The following is a 22,331-nucleotide window of genomic DNA, read 5'->3' as shown; positions in this document are numbered from 1 at the left end:
CTATTAAAATCATTTTTAGCTGTCAAACCTGAATCCTTGTTATTAGATTCTGATAACTGATAGCTGGTTGCCGTGGTGATTGAGTCCTGGGTGGGGTTTTAAAATGGGAACTTTTCCTTGTGCCTTCAGATTCTGCAAAGACGTGCTTGTGGTTACTTCTGCTGTGCATCTTACAATAAGCTTTCTTGTTTTACATAAAGTTGTTTGTGGATCGTTAGCCTGAGGTTCTCAATTCTCACAGTTTGCAGAATCTCCACAATGCCTAAAGAAGAACCGAGGCAGGAAAAGACAGGGGCAGACCCCAAGGAGAACCTGGAGAAGGTTCAGGTGTCTGACATCGAGGAGCAACTGGGGGCTAAACCGAAGAAAGGGACCAGACCAGATGAATTCACCGAAGACCTTTGGTTCCCGCCACTGGAACGAGAGTGAAGGCACTGCAGAGCCGGCAGGTTGACGGCTTGGGACCAAGCAGTTTGAGAGACCATGATGGTGCGGCCGAGAGAGGAGGACCTCTCGGAGGATGTGGCCAACCTTAAAGAGGACATGCGGGAACTGAGGTCTATGATGACCTGGATGGTGACCAAAATGCAGGTCACAGATGAGGACACACCGACCAGACCACCACCACGCAAAGTGAGACCGGTGAGAGAACCGAGGGAGGAGGGGGGAAGTGGAGGCGCTGAGAGAGCTACTGGCAAGCCAGTTAGAAGCCAAGTTCAATGGGGACCCCGAACAGCTCCCCTTCTTCTTGGTCCAGGTAGGGGGGCACATGCAAACCCGGGGAGAGTACTTTCCCGACAAAGCTGAAAAGGTGTGGTCTGTGGCCGGAAGGCTGGAGGGCCAGGTGGCCCAGTGGTTGGTGCAACTGTACGATTGTGGGCACCTGAACTGCAGAACGGCTTTCATGACGGCACTGAGGGCCCGCTTTGAAGACCCATTCCAGGTGGACCGCGCCAAAACCAAGTTCATGTCAATCCAGCAAGGTGGTAGGTCGGTGGCTGAATATGGGCTGGAGTTTAGAAGCGTGACCGCACAGATCCCAGACTACCCTGAGGCCATGAAGGCGAGGCAGTTCCAGGACGGCCTCAACCCAGACCTACTGGAGTGGGTGCTGATGAGGGCCAAGAGTGGATACAATGGGCCAGAGAGGCGGAGATGACCAAGGAGAGAGTCAAGATGGCAAAACATCAAGCAGCCTACCAACAGGGGAAGATCACCAGCAAGACAGTCAGTGGGGAAGGCTCATCCAAGACCAAGACGGCGCCGGAGACTGAGAAACAGCTAGGGCTCTGCTTAGCATGTGGGGGGAAAGGCCACCTGATCGCAGCGTGACCGGAGAAAGCCAGCACCAAGGGGCCGACTAGAACCCTGCTGAGCACCACCAGAGGAGGAGGCAGGGGAAACGCGGGGCAGGCGGCTCAAACAGGATAAGGAGAGCCGCAAGACAACGAACGCCCAGCGGATCAGCCTCGGGAACAGGACATACCAGATGTGGTGAGTGGTGGAGTACCACTTTACTTCTTAGAAGTAAAGTTGGGACACAAAGTCAAAGGGACCACCAGTAAAATCTTGGCCACCTTAAGATTCGGGCTGTACCCACTGTTTAATAAGCCAGAGATTGGTGCAAGACCTAAGGATTGGCCAAGAGCCTCTACAGGAGGCGATTCCGTTCTTCCAAATGGACGGGATTTTGATGGGGGGGAACCCATGCAGAAACAAACGGAAGACCTAGCCTTAAAAACTGCAGATCATTGGGAACACATCCAATTCGTGGTGGGACCCACCCATGGATGTGGTGTGGTCTTGGACATAGACTGGTTGGAGTTCCATAACCCTGAGATCAACTGGAAGACTAAACAGTAAGATGGCTGTTCAGTGATCCAGGGTGTCGAGGACATGTGAGCCCAGATAAAGATCCAACCCCTGCCACTAACTGGGCCATGACTGTGACTCTGATGGGGCCCTATAGTAGAACCGGGTTGGCTAACCCACAGCAGCCGGTGACTTTCCCGGCGGTGTACAGTGAACTGAAAGAAGTGTTTGAAGAAAGAGAGTGTGATGTATTACCCCCCCACCGGGACACTGACTGCGCTATAGAGATCAGCCCAGGTGTGATTCCCCCCAAGCCCAAGATGTATCCGATGACTCCTAGAGAGATGAACACCCTGAAGGAATTCATTGAGAAAAACCTAGCCAGGGGGTTTATTCGGCCCTCTAGTTCACCTTTTGGGGCTCCAGTGTTTTTCAGGGGAAAGAAAGATGGGTCCCTCAGATTGGTGATGGATTACAAAGACTTGAATGCCATTAGCACCTGCAGCAAATACCCCTTGCCTTTAATGAAAGACATGCTGAGTCGGTTGTCCACAGGCAAAATCTTCACTAAGTTGGATTTGAGGGATGCATATTTCAGAGTGAGAATTAAGTAAGGGGCATTTCATTGTCCATTGGGGGCATTCGCATATCTAGTTCTTCCTTTTGGATTATCGGGGGGCCCTGCCTGTTTCATGAAGCTGATCCACGAAGTGCTGCATGATATGCTCTTTAATGGGGTGTTGGTGTATCTGGATGATATCCTGATCTACTCCCAAGATATGGACAGCCACATCAAATTAGTAAAAAGGGTGATGAAAAAGATTGCTGGACCACAAACTGTATGTAAAACTGTCCAAGTGCCATTTTCACACAGATAATTTGGATTTTTTGGGATACAGGGTATCCACGCTCGGACTACAAATGGATCCGCATAAGGTTCAGGATGTTATGAACTGGCCAGAGCCAAAAACCTGGAAACAAGTGCAAAGGTTTTGGGGGGTTGCCAATTTTTACAGACAGTTCATCCCAAATTTTGCTCAGGTGGCTCTGCGCATAACTAATTTGTTAAAGACTAAAACTGGAGAACAGGGAAATGTACTTGGGTCGAGCCCAGACAGGGCTGACCAGCCAAAAACCCCCGCCAAAATTAATTGGACTAGAAAATATACTGAGGCTTTTGTGGCACTAAAGCATTTGTTCACCTCTGAACCCATATTGAAGCACCCTGATCCTGAACAGCCGTTCATTGTCCAGGTCAATGCCTCTGACTCAGCCGTGGGGGCTGTGCTACTGCAAAAGGATGTGGAAGGGAAGCTACGACCATGCACTTACCTGTCCAAAAAGTTTGACTCCGCCCAGTAGGCGTGGCCTTGCTGGGAAAAGGAAGCTTTTGCAATAAAATTGGCTTTAGGGTCATGGAGGCAGTTCCTGGAATGTGCACCTCATCCATTTGAGGTGTGGATGGACCACCGAAACTTAGAGGCCTTGTAGATGCCAAGGCGTTTGAGCCCCAAACAGCATCATTGGGCCAAGGATTTCTATAAATTCAATTTTATTATCAAATTCATTCCTGGGAAGGATAATGTGTTGGCTGACACCTTGTCCAGAATGCATATACCTGAAGGGAGGGAAGAAACAGAAAAGCAGGTGTTGTCCACCCCTCAACACCTCGGTCTGGGGGTGACGACACGCAGCCAGACTAAACGTGACCCAGACCAAGTCACTCACAGGAAAGCCTAGTGGGCTTCTGCGGCCTTTGGGACATTACGATGAGAGATAAGGTGTTCTTGTCTACCAAACTAGGTTTTCGATGTTGATCTGCAAATTTTTTGTAATCCAATTTGGCCTGTTTTAAGGCATCTTCAATTTTCTCCAGTTATTTCTTAATAAGGCACTCCACCTCCCCACCGACACTGGATCTTCCTTTTCAGGAGTCAATTGGGGTATTGTCCTCGGCTCATATCCATAGACTGCTTGAAATGGTGACACTCCCGTACTGGAGTGAACTGCCATATTAAAGGTCACCTCAGCATGGGGCAACAATTCTACCCAATTGTCTTGGAGGTGGTTTACATAACACCTTAAATAGGTCTCCAAACTTTTATTGGTTCGTTCCGTCTGACCATCTGTCTCTGGGTGAAAAGCGGTGTTCAAAGCCAATTGCACCCCCAATTACTCCTGTAAGCACCTCCAAAATTGGGAAGTGAATTGAGTTCCCCTATCTGTCACAATCTTGTCTGACAAACAATGTAATCTGTAAACATGCTCTATGAATAAGTCTGCCAGTTAAGATCAAGTTGAATCTGAGGTGCAGAGTGCCAAGTAAAAAGTTGGACCCCAAATTTGTTGGGCCATTCGTGGTTAAGAGACTACTCACTGAAGTAACGGCGGAGTTAGAGTTGCCTAAGATTTATAAACATATCCACCCTGTGTTCCATTTTAGCTTACTGAAGCCAGCTGGTTCGACGAGTGAATGGAGTACGTAGGAGACAGAGCCCCTGCCTTTGCTGATTGATGGAGAGGAGCACTTTGAAATCATAAAAGTATTGGACTCTAGATTAAACTGGGGCCAATTAGAATATTTGGTACAGTGGAAACATTTCCCAATTGACATGGCTGAGTGGGTAAATGGTAAACATGTAAGTGCTCACAAGTTGATTCAAGAGTTTCACAATGCTTGTCCAGACAAGCCAAAAGGGGCGGAATAGAGCTTTAGGGGGGCAGAATGTCAGAACCAGTTAAGATCAAGTAGAATATTAGACATATCCAGTTATTTAATATTCACTTCATGTATTCAGCTCATATATGATCACTGTTGTATGTTTAATATATATATATTGATCTAGATAGTTCTCTGTGTTGAAACATTGTATACTGTTGGGGGTTGGGAAAATAAGATTGAATATTAAGGGTGAGGTTTGGCTTGTGGATGGGGCCCTGCTAAGGGGTTTGGAATGTGGGATAGAACGTAACAGTTGTTCAACTGTAAGGTAGCTGGTTGCCGTGGTGATTGAGTCCTGGGTGGGGTTTTAAAGTGGAAACTTTTCCTTGTGCCTTCAGATTCTGCAAAGACATGCTTGTGGTTACTTCTGCTGTGCATCTTACAATAAACTTTCTTGTTTTACATTAAGTTGTTTGTGGATCATTAGCCTGAGGTTCTCAATTCTCACAGATTCCTGAGCTCAGGAACAATTATTAACCTGCACATTTGAGGGTACAGAGTAGCAGTTATACTAACCAGATGTGACATTTTAGTTGCAGCAAACAAAAGCGGGACTGACTACAAAACAGGTACTACTGCTACAGTATCCAAACAGGGGAACAAGACTGATTCAGAAGAAGCTGACTGAACTATCAAGATTGGTTAGGCTGATTAATCTGTTTTGAAAGATGGCCATGGATGAAGTAAGTATATCCTGAGATCCTCCTGGAGAAATAGGCCTCAATAACATAGTAGAAATGTGTCTCTTTCAGGTTTGCTACTGTGGTGTAGCAACATGACATGGATGAGCTGAGAGTGAATTCCAGTCTATTTGAGGGAATGCCACCAGAGGCCCACTGGTGATCAACACCATGTTGGTGATTCTCTCTGGAAGAGTCATCTGATTCCAATGTTGCACTGGAGGTTGCAACCACAAATGTGATTGTTTGTTGTTATAATGGGTTAATCCAATTTGCCAAGATGTCCACAGAATTAAAGAAAATACACTGATGCTGCTGACATTTTCCTAGTAGAGAATTAAAAATGCCACAGGGAAAGTGAGACTAGAGAATGTTTCCTGTAGCACAACAGTGAGTGAATCTAAGATCTATGCCTGATAAGGACAGGTTGCTTACCTGTAATTGTAGTTCTTCGAGTGGTCATCTGCGAATCCACAGAAATGGGTTATTCTGCGCTTGCGCAGCATTTCCGGATCATACTGGAATCGCTAGGGAAGACTTTTTGGCGGTAGCTCCGCCCACCCTCTATATAGGCAGGAGGTCTTCCCGCCCTTTCTCAGTTCCAAAAAAGGTCTGCCGTAAGATGAGACAAGGAAGAGAGAAGGACACGACAGAGGGGAGGATGGGCAGGATTTGTGTGGATACTCAGATGACCATTCGAAGAACTACAGTTACAGGTAAGCAACTTGTCCTTCTTCTTCACGGTCTCTGCGAAGCACACAAATGGGTTAGACTGGCAAGCTTCTCCCATAATGACCTCCGAAGAGGTGAGTCCCGTTAAGGACAGAAAAGCCAAAAAATCCCCCCCTCAAGGGCATCGGAGCACTGAGTGGAGGGTTTCGGGAAGCCAAAATGATTTGCCGGACCAATACCGAGAGCCCAGTCAGGGCAGGCTCCTCCAAGCCACCAAATGGAGAGTGTCCACGTCGGGGTGGCAAACCTAACCATCGTGAAGGATAAGGAGGTCGGGACGGAGAGGCACAGGCCAGAAGGGGTTCTGGGAGAGGTGGAGAAGCGGGGCAAGCCACGGCTGTCTTGGCCACCATGGGGTGATCAGGATTGCGTCTGATCTGTCCATTTGTAGCTTGGCTACAACTCTGGTGATGAGAGGAAATGGGAAAGACATAGAACATTTTGCTGGACCACTGGAAGAGGAAGGCATTCCCTTGGGACCGAGGTGAAGAGATCCTGGAACAGAAGTGGTCGCATTGAGTGTTGAGATGTGAGGCAAAAAGGTCGATGTCTGGGGTTCCCCACAAAGAAAACAGGCGAAGGGTGACCTGAGGATTCAGTTGCCACTCATGACAAGAATCTGGAGCTCTGCTCAATTTGTCTGCCAGTTCGTTCTCCTCTCCGGGGAGATGTATGGCTTGCAAGGTGAGCCGCCTTCGGATGCACCAGTTCCAGATTTGAAAGGTCAGTCTGAGAAGGGTGGTCGACCTGCTACCGCCTTGCGTGTTTGTGTAAAACATCACGGTTGTGTTGTCTGTGAGGAGGAAGACGACGACCTGGTTCCGCAGGGAGGGTTTGAAGGCCTTGAGTGCCTTTTGAACTGCTAGCACCTCGAGCGTGTTGATGTGCAATTGGCGCTCTTTTGGGGACCATCTGCCGTGGAGTGGTCATTGAGATGGGCTCTCCAGCCTGTGTTTGAGGCATCGGTAGTCAGTGAAGACTGAGGCTGTAGTGGGAGGAAGGGGATGTCAGGGATGATGGGAGTTGTAGCTCTTCACCTCTGGCTCGAACTCACCACCTTGTTACGCACCGGCGCTGACCAGTTTTGGTCAGTGGTTAAAGCTTTGCTTCAAGAGCAGCAGAGTTACAGAGAATAGGCTGAAGACCCTGACAAACTCTCCAAGCCTTGTCACTCTTGCTTCCACAGAAGTCTTCCCACTTCTTCAGGATCCAGCTGGCTCTTGTATCTTCACTCAAGACACCAGACAACTCAGTAGTCTTATATAAAAGATCTACTTTATTCTACTATATACAGCTCCACAACTATCCAACACTACTCCAATACAACAATACTCCTCACTACTACTATCCACTGCTACTACCCACAAAATACATTGGGATTCATAGTCATTATTATAGTCCTTGGATCATACCACCCACTCTTGTCAGTTTCCACCCAGTGGGCGTGTACATCCACTCTCATTGGTTCTCTTGTTTCTACCCAGAATTAATGATTTCATCATCTCAGCCTTGACCACTTAACAATTCTCAGGTGTGTTCAATTATCCACTTTGCATTTCTGTCCTTGGCATTTAGGACTTGTTAATTGCTTTACCTTATACACCTGTGTGGCTCTTAATTTGCTTCTGCTGAGTCATCCTGACTCTCACATACAAGTTTTATTTCAATCACTGTATGTCCCATGTTGCTTTTTCCTTAACAATCCCCTCCGAAATAAAATATTGTATGTGGCTTACAATGTCATTCCAACCATTTGTGTCAATCTTTCATGTTTTTCTACTGTTAAAGCTTTAGTAAACAAATCTGCAATGTTATTTTGTGTTTCTATGTACCTTAACTCTATTTCTCCTTTTTGAACCATCTCTCTCACATTTTGGTATCTTACACCCACATACTTGGTTCTGTTCTTCAAACTTTCTGTTTCAGCCATCGCTATGCATGATTGCGAATCTTCTTGAATTTCTACAGGTACTCTGAAATTTTCGTTTAAGTCAATTAACAATTGTTCAATCCATTGTACCTCATTCACTATTTCGTTTAAAGCTGCAAACTCTGCTTCAGATGTGCTTAATGGTACGTTAGTCTGTTTTCTGCTTCTCCATACTATGGGACTTTCACTATATTTGATGATCATTCCTGTAACTGACTTCTTGTCTCCTGATTCTGATGCAAATGAACTGTCTACAAAACAATCTAAATCTGCATTACTGCTTCTGATGATTAACTTCTTGTCTATAGTCCCTTTCAAATATCTTAACAAGTGTTTCGCAGCTGTCCAATCCTCAACCTTAGGATCACAAAGTCTTCTAGATAAAACGTTCACAGCTAAATTCCTTCTTGCTGCTACAGCTAATACCATTCTCAAACTTTCTGGCTTTGCTGTTGGAGAATAAGTCTTATCAAAATTCTCATACTGCTGTTGTGCAAAACCCTTAGCTACCAATCTTGCTTTGTACTTAATGCTTCCATCAGGCATTTCCTTTCTCTTATATACCCATTTACAACCAATCACCTTTTAATCTTTGGGTCTATCCACAACTTCAAACACATTTTTGTTCACCAAGCAACTAAATTCACTATCCATTGCTTCACACCATCTTTCTTGTTCTTCCCTAGAAAAAGTTTCTAACTCTTCAAAACTCTCAGGCTCTTCTATTACTGTACAAGCTCTTGCCTGTGTCACAACAAACCTATCTGGTGACTTTCTAACTCTGTGACTACGCCTGGGTACGAATTCTGTCGTTCTGCCTCTCTCTTCATCACTGTCTGCACTAGAAGATGTTGTCTTTCTGCTAAATCTCTTGTCTTCGGTCATTCTGGTGGTTACTGGTCTTGTTTGTGTTTCCCCATCTGAGGTACTACCACTACTGCTAGTAGAGGCTTCTGGCTTTACTGAAACCCCTCCGTTTCCTGAAGTTGGTTCAGTCTGGGCTTCTTGCTCACTTGAGCTGCCTAACCTCAAGAACACTTCCTTGTTGGCATGCAGCTTGTCCCAGCCAGCATGTCTTTCAAAATTTGCAGACCTGGAGTACTGTACTTCTCTTCCTCCCAAATGAAATTTGTAGCTATTTCCTGAATATCCCAAAAACATAAGCCTTTTGCTTTTTGGTTCTCCTTTTCTCCTAAAACAAGCAGGTATGTATACATGTGCATATTGTCCAAACACTCTTAAATATTTGAAATTTGGCACTCTCCCATACAAGACCCTGTAGGGAATGTCTTCAATCTCTGAATGAAACAACCTATTACTTATATGTATAGCAGTCAGAGTAGCTTCACCCCAAAAGCTGTCACCTACTCCTGCATCTGCCATCAGGCAAGCAGAAATCCTTTTAATGTCTTGGATTTTCCTTTCTGCTAAACCATCCTCACTTGGACAAGCAGGGTTAGTGGTTTCATGTCTTATTCCCACCTTCTGAAACCAATTATACAGCTGGTTGTTTAAAAATTCGCCACCTCTATCTGTAACAATTGTTCCAACTTTGCTATCAAATTGTCTTTCAATCATTCTTACCCATGCTTTCAAACTTTGCCCAGCATCAGACTTATTTTTCAATATTCTTACAAAAGCATACCTTGAAAATCTGTCCACAACTACTAGGAAATATTTGCTTCCTCCTAAAGACAAACAATTTGCTTGGGCTACATCAGCATGTACAAATTGAAATGGTCTTTGAGCAATTCTTTTGGATTTCTTAGCTACTGGAAAAGCTCTGACCTTGACTTGATTACAAACTGTACAGTCTAGATGATTTTTACATTCTGCCACTTTTAGATCTGGACACATGCTTATTAAATTCTTTAAACACTTAAAACTTGCATGGCCAAATTTTCTATGGAGCTCATGGATGCAGTCTTTGTGCATTGGCACATTATCAATATTGTTAGCAATCTCAACCTTGTAATTATCAACATTTTCCTCCAAGAAATAAAGCTTATCCTTTTTCAAGCCTATGCCACGCAGTTCCCCATTCAAGGTTATTTTACACAAGTTCTTTTCAAAGGTGACTATGTAGTCTCTGTCTGTTAATCTGCTCACTGATAACAAGTTGTTTTCTAATTCTTTTACATGCAAATCATCATTAAAGTTTTCTTTCAGCCCTGGAATGTAAACTGTTCCCATTTGATTTACAGTACTGAGCTCATTCCCATCAGCCAAAACTACAGCATTTACATTGGCTGGCTTCCTTTCACTAATTAAATTAATGTTATTAAACATGGAGGACAAAGCTCCTGAATCTACTAGCCATTTAGAGTTTGCATTTCGTTTTTCTTTTATCATGGTGGCAAACCCCTTATTATTATTTCTATTGTCCTTCAAAAATGGCGGCTTGGACTGCTTCTGCCTCTGGTCGAGCCGTGGTTGCCATCTGCTCTCTTGCTTGCTTCTATCAGCAGCCAAGTGCTTGCAGTGCCTCTGTAGATGTCCTATCTTTTTGCAGTAAAAACATCTCCGTTGCTCCCTCGAAGAAGCTGCCTGGTCCAGCCCACGCACATCAGGCTTGGCTTGCTCATTTGGCACGCTCTTGGAAGTTGCTGCGTCACTTCTCTCAGACAACCTCCTCTGGTTTTCTTCCAGAATTCTGGCCACAATTAAGTCTCTAGTCAACTCTGCTTCCGGTAAGTTTTGCAAACTGTTGGTTATGTTCCCCCAAGAAGGGTCTAGGGACTCAATCAATATGTAGCATTGCTGTTCTCTACTTATTTTCACACCTCTTAGTTCAGCCTGCACAAATAAGTCTTGCATCGTTTTCAAATGTTCTATCACACACTGGCCTTTTGCCATCTTCTGCCTATAAATTCTCTTAGACCATAGCATTTTTGCAAAGGCAGTCGAAGGAGTGTGTAGTCTCTGCAGAGTGTCCCACACATCTTTGGCGGTTTCCTTATCTCTAACGTCATTAATCAAGTCTTCCTCCAGCATTAGAAAAAGACAGGCTTTGGTTTTGTTATCTTTCTCTTTTATGGCTGCAGTAGGGTCTGCTGGCAGCCCGGCTTCAACAGTGGCCCACAAACTTTCTTTTACTAGTAGAGACTGGGCATAAATCTTCCAGGTGGAGTAGTTGCTTCTGTTTGTCATGCCCAGCCTGGAAGATGGCTTGGAGGACTCAGAGGATGAGCTAGAGCCTCTGGGATCTGAACCTATAACGGAGGAGCCAGAGCCCCAGGGGCTTGAACCTGTAATGGAGGAGCCAGAGGCTGGCCCTAGTTCTGCTGGAGCAGAGTCTGTGGCCCCTCCAGAGGTTCAGCAGTCAAGTTTGCCTGGTGCCGAGGCTGTGGACATGGAGGAGGATCTGGGCAGTGTGCCTACCTTCAATGAGCGTCGAGCAGAAAGAGAGGGCCTTCGAAGATCTCGGAGGCTTTATCAGAAGCGTCTTCGCAATCAGGCACAGCTGAAGGCCAGCTCCTTGCCTTTATAAACACCTGGAGCATGTGTGGTTCTTTGCCAGTGGATATCTGACTCTTTTAGAGGAAAGACTCTGTCTCTGGCTCCTTGGCTTCTTGTCTTGAATACCCGGAAACCTTGACCTTGGACTGCTTCATCGACCTGCCTATCTGTTGCCCTGAACCTCGGACTGTCTGACAATTCTCTTGGTAATCCCTTTTGGTAAAGCTACTGCATCTCTCTAGGACTGACTTTGCTGTGCTGGGAGAGGGTTGTTTGTTTGGGAACTAGCTGCCTTATCAGCCTTTGGCTGCTTTCCCGGACACTGTTCAATTTACTAAACTTCAAAGTCTCCATCTTAATTTGTGCAGTGACTCAATTGACACAGTCCTTCTGAGTATGCACAGCTGACCCCTTTCGGGCTTAATCAAAACACAGGAGGAGTTACTCACGGAGCTTATCAGTGCAGCGCAAACAGCTTGCTCTGATCTGTCTTCCACAAAACTGTCTTCCACTCTCTGGAACTTTCAGCTTCTGTGGATGCTGGGTGCTGCAGTAACTGGGCCCATAACCCTTGTCAGGGATGATTGGAGTTGTAGCTCTTCACCTCTGGCTCAAACTCACCACCTTGTTACGCACCGGCGCTGACCAGTTTTGGTCAGTGGTTAAAGCTTTGCTTCAAGAGCAGCAGAGTTACAGAGAATAGGCTGAAGACCCTGACAAACTCTCCAAGCCTTCTCACTCTTGCTTCCACAGAAATCTTCCCACTTCTTCAGGATCCAGCTGGCTCTTGTATCTTCACTCAAGACACCAGACAACTCAGTAGTCTTATATAAAAGATCTACTTTATTCTACTATATACAGCTCCAAAACTATCCAACACAACTCCAATACAACAATACTCCTCACTCCTACTATCCACTGCTACTACCCACAAAATACATTAGGAATCATTGCCATTATTATAGTCCTTGGATCATACCACCCACTCTTGTCAGTTTCCACCCAGTGGGCGTGTACATCCACTCTCATTGGTTCTCTTGTTTCTACCCAGAATTAATGATTTCATCATCTCAGCCTTGACCACTTAACAATTCTCAGGTGTGTTCAATTATCCACTTTGCATTTCTGTCCTTGGCATTTAGGACTTGTTAATTGCTTTACCTTATACACCTGTGTGGCTCTTAATTTGCTTCTGCTGAGTCATCCTGACTCTCACATACAAGTTTTATTTCAATCACTGTATGTCCCATGTTGCTTTTTCCTTAACAGGGGATGCCCATCAAGACATTCTGTGGACTGAGCCACCAGCGGAGGGATCGGGCCACAGGCCTCGGCACAGTGAGCCACTTCTGTTGGTTGTCGACGGCTGGGTTGAACACTGAGAGGAGCCAGGATTGGACAGGATGCATGCAGAGACGGGCCCAGAGCGTGACGTACATGGTGGACACCATATGGCCGAGGGCAACCTGAGTTGTTAGGGTAGTGATGCGCCGGGAGAGAAGGCAACGATGGATTGCAGACCTGAGATTGAGGAACCTGTCTTGAGGGAGGTATGCTCTGCAGGTCTTTGAGTCCAAGGTGGCTCCTATGAAGTGCACCCACTGGTCTGGGCAGAGGGGGGACTTCTCTTTGTTGATTATGAGTCCCAGTGTGTTGATCATGAGTGCTGAAGGAGAGAGAGTGCCGAGTCAAGATGGGAGAGGAGCATCCATCTGGACGGGGCCACAAACAACCAATTGTCCAAGTAGGGGAAGATGATGATGTTTTGTTGGCATAGGTATGCAGTTACGACAGCCATGCACTTTGTGAAAACCCTCGGTGCGGAGGAGAAGGCAAGGAAGTCCCAGTGGTCTTCTCGGATGCTGATGTGGAAATAGGCATCCTGAAGGTCCAAGGTGGCGAACCAGTCTGACTCTTGTAGAAGAGGCAAGATGGAAACCAAGGTTACCATACAGAAACACATGTAGGCCATGAAAGAGTTCAAAAACTGCAAGTCCAAGATGGGACGGAGGCCGCCTGAAGCCTTGGAGACAATGAAATATCTGGAAAACAGACAGTGTCAGGTCCGGGATGGGCTCAATGGCTCCTCTTTGCAACAGAGAGCACACTTTGTCGAGAAGGGTATCTGAGGGGAGGGTGGTGAGGATGGTACCCCATGGAGGTGGGAATTGCAACTCCAGGGCATAACCCCTACAGACAATTGAAAGCACCCAGGAGTCAGATATTATGGAGTTCCAAGCGTGGTGGAAGTGGGCCAAGCAATCCCCAAAAGTGGTTGACAGGACGGAGTGCGCTGGAGAACTTCAGAAATGGCGTTTGCCTTGGTCTGAGTTTTCCTTTTTGTTGAAGGGCTGTTTGTATTTTTATTTTTGTTTGCATTTTCCTTGTTGCTGAGAAGGGAAGCGTTGTTGTTGGTAGTTCGAGGACTGGTTGGATCTACCCTGGTTGGGATGGTAGGAGGGTCTTTGCCATCCCGAACGCCATTGAGAAAAGGGAGAACGAGAAGTGGAGGAAGAAGACATACCATATCTAAGGGCTGTGTTCTTCATCTTGTTTTTGAAATCCAATCTCTCATCAGTCTCTTTATGAAAGAGTCCTGTGGTGTCGAAGGGGAGCTCTTCAATGGCCTGTTTGGCTTGAGGTGTGAGATCTGAGGCCCTTAGCCAGGCATGGCATCGGAGGGCCAAGGAGCTTGAAAGTTGCCAGGAGGCACAGTCAGCAGAGTGTCGGGCCGCTGAAAACTGGTGTGAGGCCAAAGCATGGGCCTCCACATGGATGGCCATGGCAGTCTGACTCTTGTCCTCAGGTCTTCATAAAGGGGAAGAGCTTTTTCCCAGAGTTGTTGCTGGTAGGCAGCCATGCATGCCGAAGTTTTGGATTTTAAGGTCCAAGAGTGCAGAAGCGTAGGACTTTCGTGCCATGGAGTCAAGCTTATGACCCTCTTTGTCATTCGGGGTCAGAGCCGTCTTTGGAGCCAAACAGACCTGGGAGGCTTCCACAATTGCCGAGTTAGGGCGAGGGTGTTCAGAAAGCCAGATCTCTTTGGATGGTGAAATCCTGTAGAGATTGTCCAATTTTCTGGTGGATGGTTGGGCTGTAGACAGATTAGGCCAAAAACTCTTTGCAATTCTGGACATGGAAGGCAGGAATGCAATAGAGGTCGGAGTTGGAAGCTGGCCACGAACCCTTTCATCAATAGGGTCGAGGGCTTTAGAGTCCGCATGGAGGACCTCGATGTTCAAAGCTTTTCCCATCTGGATCATCTGCTCAGGAAAGGAGAAGATGTCATCGGAGAAGGAGGGAGTCTCAAGGAGCACCAAGGATCGCGGCTGGAGAGTAATCTGAGATGGAGCGGTCCGCGGATTCAGCGGAGAGTGATCTGGTCCTGGTCTGGGCCGAGAGGGCCTGAGAGGCTATTGGTACCAGGAGCGAAGGGCACACTTGCAAGGAGACAGCAGAGGCAGACTGCACAGGACGGGATGGTTCTGCTCGAGAGACGGAGGAGAGGCGCGACCGAGGAATGGATCCAGCAGCTGACCTTGGTGGAGGCAAGGTGGGTTCAACCGGTTGGAAGGTTGAGACGAACTGGCCACCACACACTTCAGACGGAAGTACGATCCTGTAGCTTGATAAAAAATGACATCCCATCTAGGGGGTTCAGCAATGACAGAGGATGTGTCGTAATCTTGTTCATCCTCAAAGTCCACGACTTCAAAAGTCTGGGAAAGTCGATCTGGGATCACTGCATGAGTGAGAGGCAAAACTTCCTCTTTGCCCTCTGAGAGTTGGTAGGGCTCAGTGAGGGAATGCAAAAAGGTGGTCATCTTTGGTCGGACTCGAGAGTCGGGACCAGGAGATGTCTCAGTGAGAAGTGTTGGCTGGGGACACAGTACCAAGGCCAGGTCGGTGTCAGCTGGCTGGGGTGGCACGTTGGTATGGGACCGGCAGTCGGTGTTGGAGTCTGCAGAAAGACTAGGATGTTTGCGGAATGAGGGGATGAGTCCCTGGACTTGTCCTGGGACTTGTGCTTCTTTTTTTCTGGTTTGGAGGACTCAGAAGACTTACTCCTCTTCGATGAGGATGGGTGGCCAGCCACATCCTGGTCCGTGGATCTCGGTTTGTCTGGGGTTTGGGACCCAGAGACATCCGTATGGGGTTTGCCCTCAGCTGCAGTAGCCTTGGCAGGGATCCCAGAAGCCAGAGATGAGAGCTTGCCCTTAGCGGCGGCAGCCTTAACAGAGGCTCTGGAGGAAGTGGGAGGCCTCAAAATTTGCGCGTAGAGCATGGATCTGAAGCGCATCTCTCTGTTCTTTCTGGCCTGTGGGGTGAAGGCCATGCAATGAGGGCAAGAAGCAGGGATGTGGCCCTCGCCCAGGAAGAGGAGGCACAAGGAGTGTCCATCGAGTGCTGGGACGGTTGGTCCCACAGTTGGAGCACTTTTTAAAAGAATGCATGATCATTTTCCAGCAAAGCCAAGGGATGAAGAGAGAGAATGGTCGAGGAGTCCGAGTTTTTACCATTAGTCAGAGTCCAAACCAAGTCCAAATCACAATCCAAAAGAGTCGTCAAAGGCAAAACAAAGTCAGCAAATGCAGTAGACAAAAGCGAAAGCTAAGGATGGAACGATTCCTGAGCGAGGTTCCTAAACTGCTCACACGGCGGACAAAAGGAACTGAGAAAGGGCAGGAAGACCTTTGGTGGGTGGAGCTACCTCCAAAAAGTCTTCCCTAGCGATTCCAATAGGAGCCAGAAATGCTGTGCAGGCGCAGAATAACCCATTTGTGTGCTTCGCAGAGACCATAAAGAATTACTTGCAACATAGGGAATGGTGCAGAGATCACAATTATGCAACAGAGAGAGAGAGAGAGAGAGAGAGAGAGAGAGAGAGATCCTCTGATCTCTGTAAAAAAATGCTAAACATGTTGTATTTTGTAAGTAAGGAATATCATGCAATCCTACCAAGTCATTTCTAGCAATCCTATCAGTCAACGTTTTATTTTTTTGTGAGTTTTTCAGGCTATGTGGCCATGTTCTAGAAGAGTTTATTCCTGACATTTCACCAGCATCTGTGGCTGGCATCTTCAGAGAATGCACTTTATACTATCTTCTGCTTTTCCAGTATCTTTGCCACAGATTCAACCATTCACCTTATCTCAACAAGAAGTTAGCCTGAAAATCAGATACCTAAAAGGTAGCAGCAGCTAAGGTTTTATGTTTCTAAAAGAGAAGGTAAAAATGTGAAGTACACTGCCATAGATGTGATACTGTTTGTGTTTTGATGTCCTTTCATGATCAACTACTTTTGTAATTTTATTTTTCTATTCTATACTATTCTGAGAGCCCTTGAGCGCTAAAGGATATATAAATTTTTACCATGAATTAATTCATTACCACCCCTCGTTCTAAAGCAGGTATGGGCAACTGTTGTTGGATTATTTTTTTTTAAAAAAAAAACATATTTAACTTTATTATTTCATTCCTGTAAGAGAGCCAGCATGGTGTAGTGGTTTGAACATTGGACTGCAACTCTGGAGATCAAGGTTCAAATTCTTGCTCAGCTATGGGAATCCAATGGCAAGTAACATCCTCTCAACCTCAGAGGAAGACAAAGGCAAACTCGCGCTGAACAAATCTTGCCTAGAAAACCTCCTAATAGATTCACCTTAGGGTTACCAGAAGTTGGAAATGACCTGAAGGCACACAATAAACAAAATACCTATCTTTTATGATTACATTTGGTTGAATGAAAAGATAGCAAAAGAAATACAAAAATAAGTGAACAAGAAGAATGATTAAGAGAGAAATACCATAAGACTGATTGTAAACATTGTATCAGAAGAAATCAGCTTGTTGTCATATTTAAGACAGATAGGCAGGTGTAAATCTATAGCACTATATAAAGCATAATAATAATAATAATAATAATAATAATAATGATAGGTACATCAATAGATCATGCCAAAGTTACAGAGGGAAAAGGGAAATACACAGGGAAATACTGTTAATATTGCAATATGCAATAAAAAGCCACCAGGCTTCATTAAACAAGTTGTTTATCTGGTCATTTCTAAACTTTTTGACTTGTGCAGTTAACTTCGCCGTAGCTGCTAACTGCCATAGCTTATATAATAGCAGCTCAGCTGCAACACAGAAGAAATGTGTCTGGTCTCTGTTTCTAAGAGTTACATTATCTCCTTGGAACATATGTAATAGTCCCACCTTGGGCTTTGCAGAAACATGTTAATAATTTGAGATTTAATAGTCATTTTCTTCCATAAAAGTGATGTTTTCTGAAATGTATAGTCAACAAGAAGCTAGTTCAAAAAGACAAACCAGAAGTACTGAAAAGTGTAAGAACAAAAATATTTTTTTAAAATGGAACACAGAAAGATAAAAAAATAAAGTGACCTCCTGAACAAAATAAGACAGAAAGATGCTAAAAATGTGACATTTTATTTGTCAAAAAGCCCAGTATGTTTCAAGCATATAGAGACCTTCTTCAGTAAGATATATTTTTAAAATCACAAAGTAATAACACATAAATATATGACATTAAATTTAAAAAAAGTCTTATTTGTACTTTATTTGTATGGACTATACATACCCACTTCAAATGCTGAAATTTCTGAACTAGGAACTCCAAAAGCATTTACTACTGGCAGTGTAAAAGCATGAAAACAAAAAGGCTATTTTCTGTTGTTTTTAAAATACCTTCTACTTACTTATAGCTGTTTAGAAGAAGCAGCTTGATTAAGCAAGTTACAAATATAATAATGATCTTATATAACTGGATGTCATATATTTATATGTTGTCCTCTTGTGATTTTTTTTAAAAAAAACATAGCCACCTAAAGTATGCTTTAAGAATATCTATAGGCCAAAACATATCATGCCTTTTAGCAAAAACAAACAGGCTAACAAACAAAAAAACCTATTTTAACATCCCAAAATCTATCTCCTTTTCCTCTTACAGTTTTCATTGGATGCTCCCCAGGTTTTCATCTTTTTGCCCTTGAACATGCAGCAATGTTTACAATAGCATAATGAGCAGCACACAGCTATTTAAGCAAGCAGACAATAGAGTACTTGCATTAATGAGGTTTTTGTGGTCTGCCACTAAAATTTACTTGCAAACCAGGAAAATCACATCACAAACATTTATTTTTAGTATGTTTATTTCCAAAATTTGTCAAAGCAATTTATAGCAAATGGTAGGACTCACTTAATCATCCATAAAAGTTGCCCACATCTGGATTAAGACAGTTATATCTGTAGTCGTATCATACGAGAATTATACAAATCCATTAAGGCCGGCCTGAGGACGGAGTCGGGGTGTGCTGTCCATATGACACAAACCCTGACTCCACTCCCATGGCGGCATGATGCCATGTGCCGCTCCACATGGTGCTGCTTCACGGTACTCCTCTCATTCTGCATTCACACGATGCAGCACCAAAGGAGGACCTTAAAGTCACAGTGTTGTACCTATTGCACCCTTTTCAGGGCGCAAAAAGAAGCTGCTTTTTCCGTTCCTTTTTGTACCCTGGAAAGGCCAGATCGGGGTACAGATCACGGCATGCAGTTGCCGCGGCCCCGATCTGGAGAAGATGGAGGCGGCTGCAGGCCACCCCTTCAGGGGCAATCAGCACAGCCCCAAAGTTATACACAATGCCACTTTATCAGAGAACACAGGTCTGCCTGTGTTCAAGTCTACTATCTTTATGCAAATATTGCAAAAACTGCTGATTTAGTTTTCCTGGCCATTCCATTGAACAACAAACATTTCACATAGAACATTTTCTTAAATGTAGTTTAAAGAGCATAAAATATTTTAGGGTAATTTTAAAAAAAATTAAATATAATGAACTAGTATTTTGAAGAGAATAAATATGTTTTAAATTTACAGTATAATCAACATTCACCACCCTTTAATAAACTGAGTACTTACTTAGGCTGCTTAGTTGTCTTATTATATTTGCCAAGGAGATATTGGTAACACATTCCAGTTCATTCTTGATGCCTCGTGGCAGTGCTGTATGACAAAGATACCTAGGATCTATGTTCCTTTTTACCAGCGGCATCCTGGTAGTTAGCAAACCTAGCAAGAGACCAAAGAGACATTATTTTAGTATAAAATTGTCATATTATGATAAATACCTATGTACTGATAAAGGCAAAATAAATTGCCCTCAAAGTAACGTAAAGAAAAGTTTTTTTCAGCTAATGAGCTTTTACACTTGCAAGTACAGTGGTACCCCGGGTTATGAAAGTAATTCGTTCCGCCGCCGCTTTCGTAACCCGAAAGGCTTCGTAAGCCGAAAAACCCATAGGCGCTAATGGGGAAAAGCCGCGATTTGGTGCGAAATAGCGCCGAAAAGCACCAAAAGTTTTTTCGTAAGCCGAAAAAACATTCGTAACGCGGAACAGTTTTTTTAATTAGATTTTATTCGTAACCCAGAAATTTCGTATCCCGGCGCATTCGTATCCCGGGGTACCACTGTACAGGGCACTTTTTATCTGAATCCCTGTTCACTGTGATCTTTTATTAGTTGAGAATACAGCAAAAGTAGAAGTCAAAGACATAGCTGTGTTAATCAGTTTTAGCATAATTCGAGACTGAATAATAATTTTTTTAAAAATAATAACTTTATTTGTATTTTCCTGCCTCTCCCAGCTGAATCGAGGCAGGATTACAGTCTGCTAAAACACATACATCAATAATAAAAGACATATAAAAATACATCAATAAAAATACAGTTAATCTTAAAAGCTAACTCATTGTCAAGCGATAATACAGTAGATTCATAAAATGGTCTGAAGGTGTCTCTTACATAAGGTCGGGAAGGTAAGCTCGCCAGAAGAGATCCTTCTTAAGTGCCTTCTTAAATGCCTCCAAGGAGGTAACAAGATGGATCTCTTCTGGAAGACCGTTCCACATTTTCGGAGCAGCTGCTGTGAAGGCTCTCTGGGAAGTCGATATGAGCCTAGTTCAGTGTGGTGAACCTATGGCACACGTGCCAGAGGTGGCACTCAGAGCCCTCTCTGTGGACACATGCACCATCGTCCCAACACAGAGTTCACCAGAGTTTGTCACTAGAAATCCAGAGGGACGCAGCACTTTGCGATAAATAAGTGGGTTTTGGGTTGCAGTTTGGGCACTCGGTCTCTAAAAGGTTCTCCATCACTGGCCTAGTTGGTTGGTGCTTTAACATATTCTTCCCAGTTATTCTGAGAGTGCAGGGCGGATTGTGTAGGGAGAGGCGTTCCTTCAAATAGCTCAGGCCCAAGCCATGTATGGCTTTAAAGGTAATAACCAACACCTTGTATTGTGTCCGGAAGCTAATCGGCAACCAGTGAAGAGATTTTAGGTGTTATATGGTCAAACCTGGATGAACCAATGACCAATCTAGCTGCTGCATTTTGAGCCAGTTGAAGCTTCCGAACTTGGTACATATAGAACCATATAAAACGTGTTGCAGAAATCAAGATGAGAGATTACCAGTGCATGTACCACTGCTTCCAGGTCCTTTTGGGGCACAGTTGGCGTATCAACCGAAATTGGTACCAGGCACTCCTGGCCATCGCCTCCACTTGAGATGACAATTGTAGCAACGAGTCCAGGAGTACTCCCAAACTGCGAACTTTGTCCTTTAGGGGAAGTGTGACCCCATTCAGGACTGGTTGACAAATCTCCTTCCCCGGACTTAAGGAACCTATTGCAAGTACCTCCGTTTTCTCTGGATTCAGCTTAAGTTTGTTTTCCCTCATCCAGCCCATTACCGACTCAAGGCAGGCATCCAGAGAAGAGATGCCATCCTTAGTCATGTAACATTTCCCCACCACCTCACAATTCTCTCCTTTCTTTGTGACCCAACACCCCTGTGGGTTTTTAAAGGTCAGTAGCGTGGATGGATGTTAAATCACAGGCCAAGTGGATAGTTAAACAAGAATAAAAGTTTATTCTAACACAGAATAGGCAAAGGGAACTTTGACATGAAGTTGTTACTATGTCTTCTTTTGTTGCATATATACAGGTCTGGTTTTAATTCTCTCTAATAATACCTCAGCCACACAGGCTATACTATCACTCAAGAAATTATGTAACCCAAACCCGTCTTTCTGAGTCTGGCTACACTGAGTCTCTCCTCTATAGACTCTCCAGAATTAATACTGTCCCTCTCTGGACCTAACAAACCCTTCCTTGGTGTATTATCAAAATACTGTTCCCTCAGTCTCTGATCCAAACTATCTCCCCCACTGAACTCCAGCTTCATCCCTCAGGATTCCAAACCCTAACTGACTCAACCCAACTGCCAAGCGGAATCTTCAAACTCCTCAGCCAGCATCTGATTGGCTTAGGGTCTCTGGCTTCTGATTGGTTGGTTTGCAAGTCAGTTCGTCACAAGTCACTGCATCAGTCAGAGATATAGAAAAATAAATTTGGGTGTCATTAGCGTACTGATAACACCGCGCCCAATGTCTCCGGATGATCTCACCCAACGGCATCATATAAACAGCATGGGGGATATGATGGCACCCTGAGGGATGCCAGATGTCAACTCTCTTTTAGAAGAGCAGCTGTCCCCCAGCATCACCATCTGGAATCTGCCCGAGAGGTAGGAATGGAGCCAGTGGAGCGCAGTGCCCCAATACCTAACTCCCTCAGGCGTTCCAGAAGAATACCATGGCCTATGGTATCAAAGGCCGCTGAGATGTCCAAGAGCACCAACAGGGTGTCGATGCTCAGATGGAGATCACTGACTAAGGCAACCATGGCAGTCTCAACTTCGTATCCTGCCCTGAAGCCAGTTTGAAATGGGTCTAGATAATCGGCTTCCTCCAAGACAACTTGGAGTTGGAGAGCAACTGCCCTCTCGATCACCATGCCCAAGAATGGTAAAAGGAAGACCTGTCTGTAATTATTTCTTACCAGGGGAGCTAGAGAGGATTTTTTCAAAAGTGGTTTAACCACCACTTGTTTTAGTTGGTCAGGAAA

At 44.8% G+C, this 22,331-nt stretch overlaps 1 protein-coding gene across 5 annotated transcripts in view; it reads right to left on the bottom strand.

Annotated features, from left to right (window-relative positions):
- WASF1 (WASP family member 1) overlaps nucleotides 1-22,331 on the bottom strand; it is an 81,712-nt gene that overhangs the window by 22,814 nt on the left and 36,567 nt on the right. For 4 of the 5 annotated variants that reach the window (XM_089530583.1, XM_089530581.1, XM_089530586.1 and 1 more), the window contains exon 2: nucleotides 19,284-19,433. In XM_089530583.1, the coding sequence (XP_089386709.1) occupies nucleotides 19,284-19,416 (133 nt within the window). In that variant the 5' untranslated portion in view covers nucleotides 19,417-19,433. Of the gene's footprint in view, nucleotides 1-19,283; nucleotides 19,434-20,834; nucleotides 21,590-22,331 lie in introns of those variants that run through there. The other variant, XM_089530584.1, reaches the window with a different exon arrangement.

The sequence above is a fragment of the Sceloporus occidentalis genome, unplaced genomic scaffold, assembly GCF_023333645.1.
Source record: "Sceloporus occidentalis isolate IW3139 unplaced genomic scaffold, rSceOcc1.0.p SCAF_6, whole genome shotgun sequence".
NCBI classification, from domain to species: Eukaryota; Metazoa; Chordata; class Lepidosauria; order Squamata; family Phrynosomatidae; genus Sceloporus; species Sceloporus occidentalis.
Note: the sequence above shows the minus strand (reverse complement) of the source record. Positions and strands in the feature narration are given on the sequence as shown.